At 39.2% G+C, this 22,815-nt stretch overlaps 1 protein-coding gene across 3 annotated transcripts in view; it reads right to left on the bottom strand.

The window, feature by feature from the left end:
- The window catches only part of CHPT1 (choline phosphotransferase 1), a 34,324-nt gene extending 11,515 nt beyond the window's left edge, over positions 1-22,809 (bottom strand). For 2 of the 3 annotated variants that reach the window (XR_001888229.1, XM_017887249.1), the window contains exons 1-5: positions 22,469-22,809; positions 7,534-7,681; positions 7,119-7,260; positions 4,985-5,069; positions 1,239-1,370 (exon numbers count right to left, since the gene is read on the bottom strand). Coding sequence is in view for 2 of the 3 variants with exons in the window: in XM_017887249.1 (XP_017742738.1) it covers positions 1,239-1,370; positions 4,985-5,069; positions 7,119-7,260; positions 7,534-7,681; positions 22,469-22,741 (780 nt within the window). In the remaining variant the exon portion in view is untranslated. The remainder of the gene's footprint in view (positions 1-1,238; positions 1,371-4,984; positions 5,070-7,118; positions 7,261-7,533; positions 7,682-22,468) is intronic. The other variant, XM_017887250.1, reaches the window with a different exon arrangement.
- Positions 22,810-22,815: the final 6 nt, after the last annotated feature.

Here is a 22,815-nt window from a genome sequence, read left to right as displayed (position 1 = left end):
TTTTTTTTTTTTTTTTTTTTTTTTTTACTAAAAATGCTATATCTAATGCCACATCTAATGTTTAATACTCTTATTAGACCTTGCTCCAAATGACTTTAAGGATAGAACTTTTGAACTATACAACAAAAGAAATTAAAGTGAATATGCTATAGTTTAAAGCAATCCTAAAAGGCATTCTTTTTTTTCTTTTCTTTTGAAACAGAGTCTCGCTGTGTCACCCAGGCTGGAGTGCAGTGGCACTGTCTCAGCTTACTGCAACCGCCGCCTCCTGGTTCAAGCAATTCTCCTGCCTCAGCCTCCCAAATAGTTAGTCGGATTTACAAAAGCATGGGCCACCATGCCCAGCTAATTTTTTTGTATTTTTGGTAGAGACAGGGTTACACCATGTTGACCAGGCTGGTCTCGAACTCCTGACCTCAAGTGATCCACCTGCCTCGGCCTCCCAAATTGCTAGGATTACAGGCATGAGCCACTGTGCCCAGCCCTAAAAAAGGCATTCTAACAATGTTTTGGTATAAGATGGTATCACTGGAATAAGTATTTGTCGTCTTCTGTTCAACTACCTTGAAAATGACAGTAGGCTTTTTAAAAACATAGGTGTTATATTTGTTTAAAAAGTTTGCAGGAATTCCAACTCTTGCCCACTTAAAATTACTGAAGTTTTAAAAAACAAATATGAAAACATACAAAAGCATTATATTTAATACTTGCATGAGCAAGGTGTAAAGAACACAAGCACAAAGTATACCCACTTAAGAATTAAGGCTAAAATTTTACCTTTTGAAATATTAGTTCTTTTAAATATATTTCAGTGAAATTTCAATAAAATTTACTTGATGAGTAATAAATTGCCCCATACGTGAAACCATTGATCTCTGGCCACTTTCCTGCCTTCAATCAGGAACTCACACATTCCCTACCATTCCTTCTCTCCCCTACCTCCTCTCCCCTATTAGTTCAAGGCAAAAAATGCAAGAAAACAAATGGCAACGCTTAATTATGTGCAGCAGTGAAACTAGATGTCAGAAAAGTCTATGCGGAGCAAGCCTGTAGAAAGAGGAAAGTATCAGTTTAAACTGTTTTTAAAATGCTTTTGTACTATGTGCCTAAAATGAATTATTTAAGATACTTAGTTTCCTTCCCCATTCTTGAACTTTGGCATATTTTAATCTTTTTATAGCTGGTGATAGGAAAATTTATCATAAAATTGATACTGAATGATGAAATCAATGCCTTACTGCTATAGTGGATCCATTCTTGCCAACACCACCATGGAGGATAACATGGAAATAATTTGAACAGGAAAATATTACTCCACCTAGAAATCCAAGAACTGGAAGGATCTTCAATTTTATTTCTAGAATGGGAATCTTTAGGGGTAGAAGAAAGAAACAATTAAGACAACAGAATGTTGGTTTTTTATTAAATAATAAAGAAACAATGATAAGCCCTATACAATAAGCTGTCCTTTTTCTTGTGATCAAACCTTAACTTCTGGAATATAGTCCAAAGTAATAACTTAAAAACTTTTTTTATTTAACTTTTTTTTAGTTTTTAAATTTTTATTTTTTTTTTAGAGTAGTCAAGTGCAGTAGTGAGGGGGGGAAAGAGAAAAGGAATTTGACCTGTAACTGACTGTGAGCAATCAACTGAGATAACTACCATTAGACCAGCCTAAAGTGACTTTTTTTTGAAAATGCTTTCTTCATAAGTGAAAAATGAATCCACCAAACCAGCTTAGTCTGTTTACATAACTATGATTAAATGTTTAATGTCATAAGCTTTCATCTGACTTAAACATGAAAAAGGATAGTTCACTTGAATTTAGTAGCTTCTAAAAAGTAGCATCACAGGAAAGGGAGGCACCATGATTTGCATCATAAATGTTAACAAATATCATGATGTGTATGCAAGCAAAAAATCTGTGTAGTTAATATCCAGGATTAAATCTCTAGCAATATATTTACCTGTTGGTCAACTGCTGTTCAAGAAAACTTCCAAAGGCAGCAAAGGATTTAAAAAACAGTAACAATGAATTGCCAGAAGCTATAGGCTACTATGTTGAGAAAATAGACTGAAATAATGTACCAAAATTTGTGGAAACTACAGGTTAATAATTAAATTTAGAAAACCTCAATCAAAAGTAAGTATTCTTGTTGGTAAGAATAAGCAGGTATGTTTTCTTCCTATGATATCACCAAAACATTGAGTGGAACAATTTTAAGATTCAATTCCAAATTTAAGACAACCACACCAGACTTAGTAACTAGAGTTGTCTAACTGCTTCTAGGTCTACATTTACCTTCTTTTTTATTTTTTATTTTTTTGAGACGGAGTCTCCTGTCGCCCAGGGCTGGAGTACAATGGCGCGATCTTGGCTCACTGCAACCTCTGCCTCCCAGGTTCAAGTGATTCTCCTGCCTCAGCCTCCCGAGTAGCTGGGATTACAGGTGCCCACCACCACACCTGGCTAATTTTTGTATTTTTAGCAGAGACAGGGTTTTGCCATGTTGGCCAGGCTGGTCTTTAACTCCCGACCTCAGGTGATCCACCCGTACATTTACCTTCTTACAGGTACAACCTGAACAGTTACTATAAAAAACACATAGCATCCCTCTGTTATCTTGTATGGGCCTATAGTAGTGTATCCTTGATTCTATTTACTCTTACATGATGAAAGGGAATATGAATGTACTGGGGAATGTACCACTACTATTTAAAAACACGCCCAAAGTCTATTTCGGAGCCTACTGACAAATGATAATTGGCAATTCTGACACTAAAGGCTACAGGGAATTTTTTTTGTTGTTGTTGTTGTTTTTGTTTGTTTGTTTTAAGAGAGAGGGTCTTGCTGTGTCACTCAGGCAAGAGTGTAGTTAGTGGCATGATCACGGCTCACTGCAGCCTTGAACTCCTGGGTTCAACGACCCTCCCGCCTCAGCCTCCTGAGTAGTTGGGACTACAGGTGTATGCCACCATGCCTGGCTAAAATTTTAAATAATTTTTATAGAGGCAAGGTTTTGCTAAGTTGCCCAGGCTGGTCTTGAACTCCTGGCCTCATACTGTGTTTTTAATGGACTTAATTTTTTTAGAGCGGTTTTAGGTTTGCAACAAAATTTGAATGGAAAAGTATATAGCCACTCCTTCTGCCAACAACATCCTACACCAGAGTGGTACATTTGTTACAACTGGTGAACCTACATTGACACATCATTATCACCCAAAGTTCATAGTTTACATGAGAGTTCAGTCTTGGCATTGTACATTCTATGTGCTATGACAAATGTATAATGACATGTAGCCACCATTTAGTATCATACAAAATAGTTTTATTGCCCTAAAAATTCTCTGTGCTTCACCTATTCATCCCTTCCTCCTCCAACCCATGGTAACTTCTGATCCTTTTACTGTCTCCATAATTTTGCCTTTTTAAAGAATGTCATATAGTTGGAATCACACAATATGCAGCCTTTTCAGATTGGCTTCTTTCTCTTAGTAATAAACATTTAAGGTTCCTCCATAACTTCTTGGAACTCCATAAGTTCCTCGCATAACTTCTTTTCATGGCTTGATAGCTCAGTTCTTTTTGGCATTAGTGTATCCAACTAAGATGAAGGACATCTTAGTTGCTTTCAAATTTTTTTTTTTTTTTTTTTTGAGGTGGAGTCTCGCTCTGTTGCACCGAGCTGGGAAGTGCAAGTGCCGGATCTCAGCCACTGCAAGCTCCCCCTTCATGGTTCACGCCATTCTCGCGCCTCAGCCCTCACCGAGTAGCTGGACTACAGGCGCCTGCCATCTCCGGACCCGGAACTAGTTTTTTGAATTTTTTTAAGTAGAGACGGGTTTCAACCGTGTTACCAGATGGTCATCGATCGCTGACTCGTGATCCGCTAGTCTAGGCCTCCCAAAGTGCTGGGATTACAGGCTTGAGCCACCGCGCCCGGCCTGCTTTCAAATTTTGGCAATTATGAATAAAGCTGCTATAAACATTTGTGTACACGTTTTTGTGTGGACATAAGTTTTCAAATCATTTAGTTAAATAACAAGGGGTGCAACTGCTGATCATGTAGTAAAACTATGTTTAGTCTTGTATCACTTACTATTTTTACTAGATATATAGCTTAGTGATTACATACAGTCTGGAATCAGTTTTGTTTAATTCCAAGCTCCAGTACTTCTCATGTGGCCTTGGACAAATTATTTAATCACCCTAAGACTTATTTATAAAGCATAATAATAATCATATCTATTTTCATAGGATTATTCGGAGGGGCAGATAAAACTGATGGCAAATGTTTAGGAACATAAGTATTGAATGACTGTTAGTTGTTGACTATTGATATCCTTATTATTATTCTTAACACTATGAGCAGAAAGTGTGAGTCAGTTAGACAGTATGGTGGACTTAGGTTGTGGTAACAGGATAATTGTTTCTTCAGAAATGTTCTTTTGCAAAAAAGCTTCAATTTATGACAGTGGCTTCCTAAGAGCCAACTTTTATGAAAATACTGAGGTCACCAAGCAGGCAGAAAATAAAAACATTCCTTAATATGGGAATCTTCACCTCAAAGTAGATTATAAAAATGCAAATTAACTACTTTCCTAATATTGAGTGACAAGTTTTAAATGTAAAATATTTTACTGGACTTATTTTAAAATATTTATTTTATTTCACCCTGGAAAAGTTATTCCAATGTGTGTTTTTTGTTGTTGTTTTTGTTTTATTTAGTATTAGGGAAATGAGGTTGTTTTCTTCTATGTGGCAACATATTCATACATAGGAGGAAATGCCGTAAGGTATATAGGATAATACACATTATAAAATGAAGAAAAAAAGTTAAGAAATGGAACAAATATTAAATACACCAATAAAAAAAGAAAAAAATAAATACAATGCCAAGGATTTTGAAGAAAATTAACAATGCAATACTTTTCCTAAATATTTGAAAAGTACTTAAATATAAATTTAAATATTCAGATTTACCGTATAGTCCCACATTGTTGCTCCTCCAAATGCAGACAATACAAAGACAATCACTAAAGCTATCTGAATTTCAGTTACATCCACTCTAAAGAGGAAGGACAAAAATAGATAAGGTGTTTGTAAATAAAATTTCTGAATATGGAGGTTAATCACGTATTAAATAGCAAAGATGTAAAATCTCTGTAGGCTTAGTTTATTTTACCTTTACTTCCATTATTGAATTATCAGCTGACTACACTGTTAAGTTAAAAAGGTTGCAGAACAACATGTGCTCACACAGAGTTAACAGTATAAGGAGAGGGAAGATATATGTATACCATATATCAAATTGCTAATAGTTATCACTGAAGTTATGAAGACTTTTATTTTCTAATTTAGGTACTCCTGTAAAGTCTGAAGCTTTTTTTACGATTACCCACTACTTGTGTACATAGAAAAAATTATAATAAAAACAACCATATAATTTAAGGCAAATTTAAACACTCCCAGATCAGTTTCACTTAAAAGTAGGGAAAATCCCAATAGTCTTCTTTATTGAGGTACTAATCGTCACTGTAGTTTTTTTAGTTTCCAAAGGCATTTTCCCCTAATAAATATGCTTACATTTTCAAAAGCCACTAACCAACCAGCATCAGTCCCTCTAGTCTATATTCCCCTGAAGCTGTCATTCTCTCTCCTATGCTCAATGAATAGGCTCACTGAAAATTAGTCAACATTTGTAATTTTCTTCTCTCTTCATGTTTGTTGCCTAACTCACTGTAGCCTGACTTTTGGCCCCATTATTCTACTAAAATTGTTTAAGGTAAATTGACCTTCAATTTTCAATTTCAATTAAAGGATACAAATCTAAGGGGTTTACTTCATTAATTATCTTGCATAACTTCTTTACAATATTTAAGATGCTGATCATACCCTCTTTCTTGAAAAGTTCTGCTGTGTTTTTATCTATTCCATGTTCTCTCCTGATTTTTCTACCTTGCTGGAGCTCTTCTCATGCTCATTCTAGACTGCCTCTTCATCCATATCTTAAATGATGCTTTCAGAATTTCATCTGAAATTTTATAGTCTGTGAACAATTTTATCTATACTTAAAACTACCATCTATATGCTAATGACTTCTAAATCCTTATCTCCAATCTACGTTTTTTCCTGAGCTCTAGATTTTTATATCTGTCTTCATATTTTACATCTCTGCCTGGATGCCCCAATGTCTTTAGATGGAGGTAATACCCACCTTACGGGATAAATATAAGGAATAAATAAGATAATGCCTGTGAAGCACTTAGTACAATGCCTGAAACATGTAAGTGCTTGATAGGTGGTAAATACAATTATTCCATAATTTAGAATCAACTGCCTGAAGCCTGTCCTCTGCTAAATGACCCATAGTTTTGAGCTTTTCCTGTCATTTATCATTAGAGATTTTTTTCAGAGCTACTGTTTCTCCTTTTCAGCAATAAAGTGGGGCTAAAAAGAATCAGTAGACATGGGAAGCCAAAGCCAAAATAAGCAAATGACAAAGTTCTTAAAAGGATCAGACTGAGAGGGAGCTATATGAGAAAGAGGAACAGAGAATAGCATTCCTGCTTTGTGCGCTATTTCCTGGTCTCTAAGAAAGAGGCACCAGAGGCAGATAATACTATCTAATGTTTAGCACTAGCATTTACAAGGTGCTTTTACATTGTCTCAGCAATTGCCTACCACAGTTCAGAGACTGTTGTCAAGGGGGGGGTCCCCTTTTTGTGCACATGAAGATTCGACCAAAAAAGGACCTTAGACTCCATACTGCATTATTTTATTATATGAATCAAATGCTTATTTAAGTACTGCATATCCCTTTTCTATATTATCCGGGTCCCTTAATTTTCTTTTAATCCTCTCTGTTGTAAACTTGGGCTAGTGATTAAGTTGGAGAAGGGGAGAAGAAAAATAAAATTATTATCAAATAATGTAACTATTTATAACATGCAGAATATCTAAAAGACTAAAGGTGTAGCATTTATGAGTACTCCAATGAATTAATTTAAATTACTGATTGAAGCTTTGTTCTCCTTATTATCAGTGAATGACATAACAGATTGTGCAAATGAATTCAATTATATTTTTAAATTTACAACTTAAAAAACATACTTACTTTCCAAATCTCAACATGCCTGAAACATAGGTCTGCCAATGAGCGCAATAAAACACAAACATCCCAGTAAAAGAGCAGAAAAACAACCAGTCAGGATGAGTTCCTAAGCGAGCGGCAATTGAAGCTCCCACTGCCATAAATACTGAAAGAAACAAAGTTTAAGAATCATTAAGAATTAAAAATAATTTATGAAATAATTGCCCTATGCTGTTTAGAAATACAGAGTTCTAAGGAAATAATCAGTGGCATTAAAATAAAGTACACTTATCAAAATGAATTCTTGACATACTTTTTAAACAACTCCATAAATTTGCTCCCAAATGTATATCCATCCAAAAAACTGACCATTCAATCAACTCAGTTCATTTTATTTTTAAGGTATCATAAGAAAAAAAAAAAAACTCCACTAATTTACCTGTGGAAAGAGAGTCACAACCATGGTCAAAGAGCTCCCCTAAAGGAGAACAAGAGTTTGTTCTTCTGGCTTGTTTCCCATCAATGGCATCCAGTGACTGGTAGATAAAAAGTCCCAGTGCACATAAAAGGTATGTCCAGTATGGTGCCTATAAAAAAAAAGTAAATAAAATAAAGATTGTTAAGTGATAATAAGCTTTTTGAAAACAGCTCAACCTAAGGCTTCACACTTTGTAGCACCCCAGTGTGTCATAAAGAACGTTGCTAACCCTCATTCTACTGATGAGAATTAAATTGAGAAATGAAATTAGCTGCTTTAAGTCATCTAGGTAGAGGGTCACAGAACTCCATAATGTGAGAAACAGAAAGTTAAGCAACTGAGCAAGGGTTAGGACCCTGATCTTGATTCCTACATCCATGGCTCTTTTAATATAATACTATGCATTATGCCACAGGTTTGAAATTACTCAGTTAAATTTTTGCTATGAAAAAAGACTTTAGGGGCCAACTGCCGACCTCTGCTTCCATTCACAATGGAATATCAGGGACTAGATTTACTCTCCCACCTTATATAACTGGAAAGGCAATCATATATATATATATACACACACACACACAAAACAACAATTTTCAAACACTACAAGCAGTGCGGGCTTGTGATCCCTGACAGAAGGGAAACAAATGAGATAAGCCCTGCGATTGCTCCAGCTAACTTCCCAGGGTCAGTTTCCAGGCCACAGTGCAGGTCCCATAACCAGAACAGAGCCCAGCGTTCTTGCTGTGTTGAAGAGAAACACAAAGTTCAGGAAGGTCAAGGCAGTTAGGATTTGTGAGGCAGAGTGCCTGAGTGGATGGAGCTGCACAGAGAGGAGCACAAGTTGTGGAGGTCTTACAGAAGGGGGTATCTTTCTTTCAGTCTTCGGCTAAGAACTCACCTGTGCCTGAATGAGACGAAACTAACAAAGGCCAGGGAGGGAAGCACTGCAACGTAGAAGGTCAGATAATTCTCGAAGCTCATACAAGGCTGGGACATTCATGTTCCCGCCAGGCAAAGCAGAAAGCCTCATTAATACTTGGGGCATTGGGTAAAGTTCTCAGAAGTGTACTGCCTTACCAGCAGGCATAAATTAACCATAGACTGAAGGCTTCTCTGGACAGCCCTGACGAAACTTAAAATCCAGCCTCAAAAGGATCCAAGTAATTCCTGGCAACTTAACTACAGTCAGCACAAAGTACATCTTAGAGGAAAAAATCTAGTATCCCAAATGTAAAATTCACAAGGTTTGGCATTCAGTAAAAAAGTACCAGTCATGCAAAGAAGCAGGAGAATATAATTGACAACTAGAGTAAAATCCGTATAATCAGAATACAATCAGAATCAATATGAACAGAAGTTAATAGAATTAGCAGATGAGGACATTAAAATACTTATTATAAATATGTTCCACATGTTCAAGAAAGTAGAGGAAAACAGGAAAATTATAAACAGAAATGGAAGAAAAGACTCAAGTGAAACCTCTAGAAATGAAAAATACAATATTTGAATTGTAAAATAAACTGGGTGAGATTAATAGCATATTAGACACCACAGAAGAAAAGATCAATGAGCGTGTACCAATGGACTACCAATGAAAACTACCCAAAATGACGAAAGAAGAAGGACTAAAAATAATTGAACTGTGCATCAGCGAGTGCTGGGACAACAGAAAGCAGGTCTAGCACATACGTAACTGGAGTCTTAGAAAGAGAAAAGAGCAGATGGGGCATGAAAAATAAAAGAAGAAATAAAGGATGAAAAATGTCTAAAGTTGATGAAATCTATACACCCACATGTCCAAGAAGCTCAACAAACCCCAAACAGAATAAGTGTTTTTTAAAAACCCATCAAGGCACATTATAATCAAACCAATGAAAACTAGTAATAAGGAGAAAATCACAGGCCAGGTGCGGTGGCTCACACTTATAATCCTAGCACTTTGGGAGGCCAAGGTGGGTGTATTGCTTAAACCCAGGAGTTCAAGACCAGCCTGGGCAACACGGTGAACCCCATCTCTAGAAAAGATATAAAAATTAGCCTGGTGTGGTGGCGTACACTTGTAGCCCCAGCTACTCAGGAGGCTGAGGTGGGAGGATCACCCAAGCATGGGGAAGTCGAAGCTGCAGTGAGCAGTGATAGTGCTACTGCACTCCAGCCTGGGTGACACAGCAAGACCCTGTCTCAAAAAATAAAACAAATAAAATATCATATTCAGTTCCAATGAGCATGTTCTTAAAAGTTTATATTGGAAACTATGAAACAATTTAAGAAAGGGCAAACAGAAAACTGAGCAGTCATCATGACAGTACAAAAATGAAAAACAACACATCCCACCTAGAATCTTTCGAAAGAATCCCAAAGTGTCTTGCAGAGAACAATTCTGTTAACCTAGTAAATTCTTTTCAACTAGTCAATTCTTTTTTAAAGATAAATTTTATTATGTATACAATATGATGTTATGGGATATATAGATAGATGGAAACGGTACTAAACTGAAGCAAATTAACATATCCATAATCTCACATAGTTACCCATGTTTTTGTTTTTGTGGCAAGAGCAGCTAAAATCTATTCATTTTACAGTTCAATTTTTTTTTTTAACCTATACCCCTCAGGTTGTACATCAGATCTCTAGACCTGCTCATCTTTTTTTTTTTTTTTTTTTTGAGACGGAGTCTCGCTCTGTCGCCCAGGCTGGAGTGCAGTGGCCGGAAACTCAGCTCACTGCAAGCTCCGCCTCCCGGGTTTAGGCCATTCTCCTGCCTCAGCCTCCCGAGTAGCTGGGACTACAGGCGCCCGCCACCTCGCCCGGCTAGTTTTTTGTATTTTTTTAGTAGAGACGGGGTTTCACCGTGTTAGCCAGGATGGTCTCGATCTCCTGACCTCGTGATCCGCCCGTCTCAGCCTCCCAAAGTGCTGGGATTACAGGCTTGAGCCACCCTTGCTCATCTTCTAAAGCTGTAATGTTGTTTCCTTTGACCTGCTTCTTCCCATTTCCTCCCCTTTATGCCCCTCTGCTCTTGATAACCAGTTTCTTTCTCTATCTCTGAATTTTTTTTTTTTTCAGATTCTGTATATAAGTGAGATTAAGATCACACAATATTTCTCTTTCTGTGTCTGGCTTATTTCACTTAGCATAATGTCTCCCAGGCTCATCCATGTTGTGGTAAATGGCAAGATTTTGTTCTTTAAGGCTCAATAATATTCCATTGTGTATACTACAGTTTCTTTTTCCATTCATAGGTTAACAGACACTTAGGCTGTTTCTGTATTTTGGCTATTGTGAATAATATCACAGCAATCATGGGAGTGCAAATATCTTTTTAAGGTGGTGATTTCATTTCCTTTGGGTATGGTTTTATAGTCTGTGTTCTTATATTTAGGTATTTTATCATTTTGTGTTTATTTTTGTATACAGTGTAACACAAGGTCCAATTTCATTCTTTTGGCCTATGGAAATCATTTTCCCAGCATCATTTATTGAACAGACTATCCTTTCCCCATTGTGTCCTCTTGGTGCCCTTGTCAAAAATTAGTTGACCATATCAAACTAGCAAATTCTTACCCATTTTTTCTACTATGAGAAATTGTTTTTAATTTTGATGATCAAAGAAAAGCAAAGTTACACGTCAAACATATGTAAAATTGGAAGTTGAAGTTATCAAAATTTCTGTAATGACAAAATGTCAGAGGGATCTTCCATTTCTCTATGTAACTCTTTATACTGAAAATCTGGAGCTTCTCAAGGAGAACTCTAAAAGTCAACATTTAAAACTTAATTCCGACCTCTGATCTGAGAAACTAGCTGCAGGCAGGTCTAATGGTCAGGTATTAACAGAACTTCATACTGAAATAAATTTGATTAACCCTTACACCACATGGTGGTGACTCTGCCCCAAATTATATCACGCTCTTCATTTAGAAAAGGGAAATAAAGACTGTTCAACAGTTTAAAAGTACTTCATTAGGATACTAGAGGCGTTTAAATAGGGAGAGACTGGGAATTTAAACAGGGAAGAGAGGAAGTCTAGGCAGAAACCAAAGTTTCTGGCTGAAAGTAAAAGGTTTACTGGAGTCAGTGACTAGATCCATGTTCCTGGAACAGGTAATTTACAAGAGATAATATTGCAAAGGTAATGTGATCTTAAACAGTATAACAAAGGGCATTTCTTTTCTTTCCTTTTTTTTGTTCTTGAGACAGGGTCTCCCTCTGTTGCCCAGGCTGGAGTACAGTGGAGGATCTTGGCTCACTGCAACCTCCGCCTCCCAGGCCCAAGTGATCCTCCCCCTCAGTCTCCCGAATAGCTGGGATTACAGGCACACGCCACCACACCCAGCTAAATTTTTGTATTTTTGGTGAAGATGGGGTTTCGCCATGTTGTTCAGGCTGGTCTCCAACTCCTGACCTCAAGTGATCCACCTGCCTCAGCCTCCCAAAGTGCTGGGATTACAGGCATGAGCCACCACGCCCAGCTAACAAAGGGCATTTCTAATGTATTATTTCAATTAATACAGAAATCCACAAAGATAGGGCAGTTATTATCATATTCTTTTTATTAAAGATGAAAGTGAAACATACGGAGGAGTGATAATTTACATCAAGGCAAGCACTTAGGCTGGGTCCAGGAACTAGATCGAGTCTTACAACTTGCCCTTTGATGAGATTTATCCTACCACAGGCCACACAGACTGAATGGAACTCTTCGCCTGAAATCTTCACAAACTCCCTATTCCATCAAACCTGCTCATAAGCACTTTCCCCCTCACACAATACAGTTTCAAGTGGCAGTGAGCCACAGGAAATGGTGCCAGCCACAAGAGTCTTTCTTTAAAACCCAGAAAGGCACAATGATCTGCCAATATTTGATTCACTCCTTTTCCAATTCTTCCCAAATCTTTCCAAGTTTTCCCAATCTTCCCAAGGCCTCAGAAGCCAGACCTATCTTCTCTTTTCCATTGGTCACCACCTCCATTCCTAGGTGAAAGCTATTAAATAGTTTGCATATTCTCACTTTTTTTCTAACTTCCTAGCCAGGCAGTTATACACTCCTACCGTAGTCTCAAAGACACAAAGCTTATACTGGAAAAAAGCAAACCAAGTCTGATAGTCCATCAATTTATTCAATTTCACACATGATTTACTTTTCCAGAAAACATCCAGAGGTGAACTGCACCTCTGACAAAATCCTGGATGCTCTCTGCATTCTCTGGGAAAAGGCCCATAAGTATAAGAATCTTAACATTTCCATATTAAGAGACAGAAGTACGCAGTGACTGAAGGAGAAAGATTGAGGTGAGAGAGGAGGCATCTACTTCTCTTCTTCCTTGCCCACAACGCTGTGACTCACTGAGAAATAGCACTAGTACTTTCATCTCTGTCTCCCTAATCAATGCCACGTGCCCCCCACATACCCAATCCAAAACTCCAAAATTAACTCTTCCCTTTTCCTTGTCCTCTCACCTAAGATATTTCATTTTCTAAGGCTGAACTGATTAAAGCACAGAGAGGGCAGGGATTGTGTCTTTCTCACTCACGCCTACATTCCCAGTACTGTAGAACATTACTCTGGCACAGAATATATGTTTAACCAATATCCCTCAATTAATGGACCGAGTGTGACAATAAAGGTCTTTGTGCAAAAATAATTTTCTATTTGTATTACAGGAGATTTAGGGGAGGGCCTTCACGTGCTTAGTTTAGGAGCACATCAAGGAGCACATGAGTTTAGGAGTAGCTCTTCTGGCCACTCCTAAACTAATCTAGAAAAAGTAAAAGATATAGAATGATCACAAGCTCTTTATTCACTAATGAGTCTCTTCACAGCATAACTCTCAATCTCCCACCTTCATACTCCAGCTCCATTCCACCCACAAAGTCCTCTTGTTTATTTATGACTTCATACTATTTCATGGCTTTTTCCTTTCTAAACACTCTTCTCACCCAATTCAGCAAAGCACTCATGTGCTCCCTCCTTCAAGGACTGCCTGATATACCTCTTACTCCACCTAGGGAGAGTGGAGTAAGGGAGAAATCAAAGGACACAAACCTACCTATCTCCAATCATTCCATTCCTACCTACTCCCTTAAAAATACACCTTCTACAAATATTTTTCAGGGTTAAAGCAGTCTTCGCAAATATATAGGCCTTCTGTTGTACAAAACATGCTCATTAGATGGTTAGTACCTCAGGTATACAAATATAAGGAACTACACAAGGATGATGTTCATGGCTTTATAACAACGCACTGTTTCGGTTGTATAGTTTCCTTGATTTTAAATGATTTCACAGGCAGCAGAAAAAATTTAAAAAGCAAAGCTTTGAAATTATCATCTTTAGTTGGAAGTAAAGATCTAATTTAACCAAGGGAAGTAATTCTATATAAGTCATTAATTGTTTCATAATTATAGCCTCCCATTTTTTCAAATAAGAGTTGTCTAACTCCATTTCCTGTTGCTATAACAGAATACTAGACACTGGGTAATTTAGAAAGAAAAGACTCATTTGGCTCATGGCTCTGGAGCCTGGGAAGCCCAAGAGCATGACACTGGCATCTGATGAAAGCCTCATGCTGAGATCCACTGAGCTCACTGGACAAATTTCACTTACAGCCTCAAAATACTGATGTTTCTGGAACATCTTCTTAGGTCTTCTCTAAATGAAAATAGTAGACTAGATAGTTTCTGAGGTATGTTTCAGCTCTAGATTGATGTGATCTCATTTGTATGTGGCCCTATCTTTCATATTAGAATGTAATCCTCTCATGGGCATGAGACATGTATTTTCTTTATCTCTCTTCCTCTCTTCCTCTCTCTTCCTCTCTCTTTCTCTCTCCCTTTCTCTCTTTCTCTCTTTTCTATCTTTTCTCTCTCTCTCTCTCTCTCTTTCTCTCTTTCTTTCTTTCTGAGACAGAGTCTCGCTCTGTCACCCAAGCTGGAGTGCAGTGGTGCAATCTTGGCTCACTGCAACCTCCGCCTCCCAGGTTCAAGTGATTCTCCTGCCTCAGCCTCCTGAGTAGCTGGGATTACAGGTGTGCACCACCATACCTGGCTAGTTTTTGTGTTTTTAGTAGAGACAGTGTTTCACCAGTTGGTCAGGCTGGTCTCAAACTCCGGACCTCGTGATCCACCCACCTAAGCCTCCCAAAGTGCTGGGATTACAGGCATGAGCCACCGTGCCTGGCCACGTATTCTATTTTTAAAAATCTTCTATAGGAGCTAAATACATAGATGATGAAAATCAGGCTGGGTGTGGTAGCTCACACCTGTAATCCCACCACTTTGGAAGGCTGAGGCAGGCAGATCACTTGAGGCCAGGAGTTCAAGACCAGGCTGGCCAACATAGTGAAACCCCGTCTCTACTAAAAATACAAAAATTAGCTGGGCAAGGGGGTACACGCCTGTAATCCCAGCTACTCGGGAGGCTGAGATGGGAGGTTCACTTGAGGCTAGTAGGCCATGGTTGCAGTGAGTCAAGTGAGACCCTATCTCAAAAACAAACAAACAAAACAAAAAAGCAATGGGAAGAATACATGCCCCAGGTTTTTCTTGCAGAGTGGTTAGGGGCATAGACTCTAGATTCTACTTGCACCCACATTTGCTCTACTACTTACTGGCTAAATGAGTTGGATGAATTACTTTACAGTGCCTTAGTCTCTCCATTTGAAAATGGTAATAATCATTGCTCCTCTCTCATTGTGAAAATTAAATGACTTATCACATGTAAAATGTTTATAAAAGTGCTGGGCATATGGAAGGAGCTCAGTATTTGTTACTGTTACTGTTATTACTGATACTCCATCAAATAATTTTAGGTGATCTGTAGGTAAACTTTTCATCTTAATATTTATATTTATTTTAATATATTTTGAAAAAATTTAATGTATTTTGAAAAATAGGGCCAGGTGTGATGGCTCATGACTGTAATCCCAGCACTTTGGGAGGCTGAGGTGGTTGGATCACCTGAGGCCAGGAGTTCAAGCCTAGCCTGACCAATATAGTCAAACCCCATCTCTACTAAAAACACAAAATTAGCCAGGCATGGTGGCACACACCTGTAATCCCAGCTGCTTGGGGGGCTGAGGCAGGAGAATCACTTGAAGCCAGGAGGCAGAGGTAGCAGTGAGCCAAGATTGTACCATTGCACTCCAGCCTGGGCAACAACAGCAAAACTCCATCTCAAAAAAAAGAAGAATACCATACCATATCTATGATTTTATCAATACTAAGTCAGAGTAAGAGTCTAAGTTTGTAAAAGAGAGTTGATTTAAAGTTGACGTAAAGAAAAATAGTAAATAAAAGTTGAGTATAGATAATATATAAAAGCAAAAATCTTCCCAAACTAGGAAATATTGGAACTATACTATGTTCATTATGTAAATTTTTATACTGAAAACAAACAAACAAAAAAAAACAACTCTTTGCTTGAAATGGCCTTGGATGAATTGACATCTATGCAGAAGAGAATTAGATAACCAATAACCATTAGGTCAGCTGGTAACAAGAAGATTTCAATTATCCAAATATTGATTGACTTCTTTCTTCATGAAAATAGAAGCTGCATTTCTAAGAGGTAGGAAGAAAGGAAATTAGAAGACACATTGTGCATATGTGAAAAAAATGTAATGCTAGTATGCTGTTAAAGGTAGACTTTCTACCCAGACAGGTGACTCTTAAGATTTTTTTTTTTTTTTTTTTCATTTCATTATTCCAAGGGTCACAGGAGATTCTATGATTTTTAAAAGAGAATGTATGGAGTTTCTAATAGACTGCTAACCTGACTCTGGAAGACATAAGAAGTAGAAATAACTGATTGCTCCATTCCTGCAACTGCTCTAACCCAGTAAGTGCCTAAGATGTGGTTATGACATTGTTTACCGGGAGCCTGTGATGGGCAGAGCGCTTCCTTGTTTACAGAGGAAGGGTTCCCACCTGAGACCTGGGGAGGCTCCAGAGGAGCCTTGGTGGTCAGAAAAGGTAAGATCATTCTCTGCCAAGCCAATCAGGAAGGCCCTAGGGACTTACTGGTTTTGACCCAGACCTTTGGTCTTGGCTCAGTTTAAGAACCAGCATTTGAGAAGAGCACATCCATTTTTAGGAAATTAGGCAGGTTATAAGCTGCAGCAAAGGAAACCAGACAGACATCGCACATAAATGCAGTTAAACCAGCACTTCAGGGCCAACGGGGTTTTCTCACGACCTGAGAAATCTATACTTTGAAAGGTGGCCTTTATTTTTATATTTAGTGTGAATCATTTTGATTTTCTTTCTTCTTTAATACTTACTAGGGTTCTTGTTGAAAATGCCAGCCTGTCACTGTGCTAAGGAGAACAAAAAGAGCGAGGGGTGTGAAGAGAATTGCCCTGAGGCCAAATGTATTATCCACATCAATTGTACTGGGTAGCTTCTGTTCTGTTCTTTAACTTCACAAAACTCAAGTGGTCTGGTTGTAGCCTTATACCCCAATCAAATGCACCAGGGGGAAAATTTAAAGCTTCTTCTAAATACCACAATGCCATGTTTTATCCACACTTGAACCAGAATTTGAAAGGAGAAACAATTTTATTCTTTAGGAATTAAGTATAGTGAAGCCATAGGAATCAAGGGAAGCTACCTCCACATTATCTGAAGAGTCTCATTCTAGAAGGCAGGGGACTAAGGGTGAGGCAAGGAGACACCATGGCTGCAGAAGTTAAGGAGACATTCATTCTCACGGTCCTGCAAAGGCCTCCTTAAATTTTGAGACCTGGCTTGCCTCACCCTAAGTCCCTCCCTGCTTCTATCTCCTGGAAATTTGGAGTTTACATTTTGTTTTAATGAGAGAGGTCACGCCCTTACAAGAGTCCTGCCTTAATAAATGATGCTTGAAAAGTTACTGAGCTGGTTTAAAAAAAGTGGGAGTAAAAGAGTGATTAAAAGGAAATATACTAGATCTCAAAGAAANCCTAAGTCCCTCCCTGCTTCTATCTCCTGGAAATTTGGAGTTTACATTTTGTTTTAATGAGAGAGGTCACGCCCTTACAAGAGTCCTGCCTTAATAAATGATGCTTGAAAAGTTACTGAGCTGGTTTAAAAAAAGTGGGAGTAAAAGAGTGATTAAAAAGGAAATATACTAGATCTCAAAGAAACCAAACCTATAAAAAAAAAGTCTGAGTAGGAATCTAAAGGTTATTTTCTTTTCTTTCTATTATTCCCCCCCCCCAAAAAAACTCTTCAATATGTAATACAAAGACAATATTTAGTACAAAGATAACCTTAAGAAATGGTTTATTCTCTGTTTAAAATATGAGTTATTTAAACAGAGAATAAACCATTTCTTAAGGTGTTTCTGGCATGCTCAGGTATACTTGCTTTTCAGTTCAACTCTTTATCATCATAAACACAAGAAATGCATTAATTAATGCCCTTTGAACTGACCCTAAGCTAGGCACTTGTTCCTGCTATAAACATATTCTTAATAAAGACACTCACATGGATTTATATGTACAGCTCACAAAGACAGGGCAGAAACATTTAATCAGATATGTAATAGAGAATAGAGTAGGAGTTTATACCAGTCAAACACAAGTGCATGGAGTTAGTAGGAGAGAATGCTACTAGGCTGGAGCTAGAAGAACTAGATTCAAATCACTGGGTAGGAATATATATATACATATATATATATATATATGTAGGAATTGCATTAAATAATCTCTAAGGGCCTTCCAAACTCTAAGAATCTGTGATTCTATTTTAAGATTAGGTAGTCAAGGAATGGGGGCCAGGGACTACCTACTTAGGGTGATGTTCAGATAGAACTGCTTCATCAAAGTGAGGAGACAAAGTTCTTGTTTTCTCCATTCGCCCTAACACTTGCTTACTCTACTTAAAACTACCAAGGCCAAACAATTGCTAGGTATTTAACCCAAGAACAGCTAAAACTGAATAAGGATTGAAAAACATCATCTCTTGACATTACATTGTGTTATTTCATTCATGCATCTGTTTGATGCAAAATTATAAGCATCTGTTTGATATAAAGCACTGTGCTATAGAGGTTATACAAATGAATGAGCAATTGCTGTCTGAACTTAAAATCCAGTAGGTTGTCCTGCTCAATAAGGACACAGATAACCAAAATAAAATGGTGAAGATCCACAGGAGAGCTATAAAGCCCTACAAAGGAAGCATAGCTTCTGGCTTGGAATCCTGGCCCCCACTTAAATGTATGTGACTCTAGAAGAGGTTAATTTTCCTTCAGTTTCTCATCTATAAAATGAGGATATTAGTAGCACCTTATTCATAAGGTTGTGAGAGGATTCAATGAGATAATGGGATAAAAGTGACTTAAAGTCATCTCTGATACACAGTAAATACCAGGTAAAAGTTATTATTGTCATTATCGTGGGAATTCAGAGTGGTAGATTTGACTTAGGAAAAGGAAGATAACTTTCATTAGGATATAGTGTTAGAATTGGGTATTGAAAGATGGGTACATAGTTGGATAACTGGTACAGAAGAAAGGAAGAGGAAGGGGAAAAGAGAGGGATATGAAGGAGAAAAATCCTTGCTATAGTAAGAAGTTCAATTTGGCTGGAGTAGAAAGTTCCTTAAAAGAAATGATGGCTTGAAAAGCAGTTTGCAGAAGCTAAATATTAATCACAACTTTCTTTCTATTTTCCTTTATCCCCAGTCATGTTCTAGAAATTAGCATTGTAGTTAAAAACATATCAAATGTTATTATTAATGCACTCAGTATTAAAGCCTATATGAATAGATAAGGCCAAGCATCTAAATCCAAAAAACTTATGTGTTTTTTCTGACCCTTTCTGAAAGCAATCTGTCAAGTCTGAAAAAGCACTAAGAATTCTTAAGTCTGAGAATCAGAAAACAAGTCTCAAGCCAGGTGAAAGTCACTTAACATCTCTGGGCTTCAATTTCCTCTTATGAAAACATATACTACTGTTACTTTAAGATAGATGGACAGAAGAAATATTGAGGTGGTAGGAAGGCCATTGCAGGGCGCGGAAAACTTGCCAACCTCTTTGGCTGATACAAGACACAAATGCAACCATGGATGTAAAAGCACTTTACATATTTGTATTATATAAAACATAAGATCTTTTTATTTTTGAAGTCATACCAACTTAGATCTGAATCCTACCTGATCCAGTCATTTGCTAGTTCTATGACCTTAAGGGAAAATAGCCAGAAACTGCTATGCTCTTCACACTATTGCTGGGCTTTCACCAAACAATGTGGATCCTGTAACGGCATATCCCCTCCCTGCATCAGTCACTCAGAAGCATATGCAGGTTCTAATGACATACATTTCAGAAACTCTTGTTTTTAACTCTAATTTTCCCTTTTCGGGCCATTTGATTTTGCACTTTATTTTTAAATGCCTCCAATCCCCACCCTCCACCCTTTTTTTTTTTTTCACATGAGGCTGATCCTAAAAACTAATTAATCATAAATGTACCTCTTCCATCAGGCCTCCATTTACCTCCCTAAGCAGAAGGTCTTGACTTTTTTTGTATGCCCTGCTCTTTCTAAGTGTTCAACAAATGCTTCTTAAATTAATAATAGGCCGGGCGCGGTGGCTCACGCCTGTAATCCCAGCACTTTGGGAGGCCGAGACGGGCGGATCACAAGGTCAGGAGATCGAGACCATGGTGAAACCCCGTCTCTACTAAAATACAAAAAATTAGCCGGGCGCGGTGGCGGGCGCCTGTAGTCCCAGCTACTCAGGAGGCTGAGGCAGGAGAATGGTGTGAACCCGGGAGGCGGAGCTTGCAGTGAGCCCAGATCGCGCCACTGCACTCCAGCCTGGGCGACAGAGCGAGACTCCGTCTCAAAAAAAAAAAAAAAAAAAAAAAAAATTTATAATAACATTGAAGAGTCCACAACTTAACTGGCCAATATCAGAAACATCCAAATGCTGTTAGCTAAATCTGGACCCAATCAAAACTAAATTTCATTATGTGTTTTCAGGATGTGGTCTAATAACAGTAATATTTTTAATGTGTTGAGTAATATTTTTAATTTGTTAGGCACATCACAATCTTTTACATTTATCTGCATATATATCATTTGGTCCTCACTGCATCCTTATCAAGTTGTTTTGGCAGGCATTATTTTCTATTTTATATGTGGGAACACAGACCCAGCAGGTCTGTGGTGGAAAAGTCAGTTAGAAACCGAGACCTCCACTTCCAACCCAGCAATCCTTTCATTCTAATACACTCCCTCTGGTAAATTCTAGAAACAGGCAGCAAAACAACCAAAAACTAAAGCAGTTTACCTTTTCATATGTAATATGTAAATGAATAGCAATGGCAAATGACAATGGGAATGTCTATTAATAAATATACAATAAGCCTGGCACAGTGGCTCACCACTCCTGTAATCCCAGCACTTTGGGAGGCCAAAGAAGGCGGATCACTTGAGGTCAGGGGTTCGAGGCCAGCCTGGCCAACATGGTGAAACCCCATCTCTACTAAAAATACAAAAATTAGCCGGCCATGGTGGCAGGCGCCTGTAGTCCCAGCTACTCAGGAGGCTGAGGCAAGGGAATCGCTTGAACCCGGGAGGCAGAGGTTGCAGTGAGCTGAGATCACCACACTGCTCTCCAGCCTGGGTGACAGAGCGAGACTCTGTCTCAAAAGAAAGAAAGAAAAAGAAAAGAAATACATAATAAGCATATCGATCAATTGACAAGATATTTCAAAATGTAGGTTCAATCAAATTTTTGTTTTTAAAGGATGCATGAGCCTGGCCAACATGGTGAAACCCCGTATCTACTAAAAATACAAAAGTTAGTCGGCCATGGTGGCGCGCGCCTGTAATCCCAGCTACTTGGAAGACTGAGGCAGAAGAATGGCTTGAACCCTGAAGGCGGAGGTTGCGGTGAGCTGAGATCGAGCCACGGCACTCCAGCCTGGGTGACAGAGTAAAACCCTGTCTGAAAAACAACAACAAAATGGATGCATGCATGGAGGGCATGAAATATTTCCACTGTATTTCTGTTAATCCAACCTCAACCCCCATGAGTCCTCCACAAGGCCTACACTCAAATTATTATAAAGGGACTTCACTATTTGGAGCAGATAATAGAAAGTAATGTCATAGAATGTGCAATGTAAGATTTATCCCACGTAGTATAAACTATACATGGGAGTGAACTCCACTCTGCCCCCATCTCTCCACACTCAACCCAAAGTGTGCTTCTGATGAACAGCTATCCAAAGCCTAAATTTACTCCTTATTTTGGACAAAGGTCAAATGTAATTATTGCTGATAAAATGTTGGGCTTTTTTAATCCCTAGGTTGTGATGACAAAAAAAAATTTTGCCTTGATAATATTCCAGTTTGTTTTTCTTGAAAAAGTCGATGAAGCAAAGAGGAAGTTACCTCTTATCTTTGATCAGCGTTACCAGTCATTTCAAGATCACTAGCTCAACCTTCCAGAAACGAACAGTTATGAAAGTTTCAAAGAGCGTCTCGGGCTTGGCACAAGTTCCTGTGCCAGGCAGGACGGAGATGGGGGTGTTCAGCCCCTAGTGTGCAAAGCACCCGAACGCGGGTCCATCCCACAGGTTGGCGCCCAAGGGATAGAGGCTGGGCAGGCGCCCTCCGGCCGGTCCGCGGCCGCAGGGAGGATCTGCGGAACATAGGCCCGGGGGCAGTGACCTTAACAGCCCCTCCGCTGCCCAGGGAAGGCTCAGGATGGTCACGGGACTGGGATAGTGGCTTGACAGTCTCCAGGCGGCCCGGGATGGGACCCGCCCGGGACAGAGGCCAGTCAGCCCCTCCGGGACCCGGGAGAGGCTCAGCCGCGCGTGGGTCTGCCCTTTCCCCTGCGCTTCCAGCGACCCGCCCGCAGCGCATCTGGGGCCAGGCTCGGGCGAGCGGCCAGCCCTACCTCCTCGGTGGCCGTGGGACAGTAGGAGATGAGCACGAGCGTGGTGACCACGTTGACAGCGAGCCCGAGCAGGGTGATGGAGTTAGGGGCCATCCAGAGTGGGATCCACTGGAGCAGCCAGGTCCAGTAGAGCTGCAGCGGCGGCTCCAGCAGCGAGACACCCGCCGCGCTGTAGCGGTGCTCCTCCAGTCGCCGCAGCTGCGCCGCGCTCAGCGGCTCGCTCAGCGCCCTCAGCCAGCGCGGCGCGGGCCTGGCCCCGGTGCCTGCCGCCATGGCCGCCTGCGGGCCCCGCCGCAGCCACCGAGCGCAGCCCGCGCCTGGTATTGGGGGCAGGGAGAGGCGGAGGG

This window comes from Rhinopithecus bieti, unplaced genomic scaffold (genome assembly GCF_001698545.2).
Source record: "Rhinopithecus bieti isolate Rb0 unplaced genomic scaffold, ASM169854v2 scaffold_15133, whole genome shotgun sequence".
Classification (NCBI taxonomy): domain Eukaryota; kingdom Metazoa; phylum Chordata; class Mammalia; order Primates; family Cercopithecidae; genus Rhinopithecus; species Rhinopithecus bieti.
This window is presented reverse-complemented; position numbering and strand designations above follow the sequence as displayed.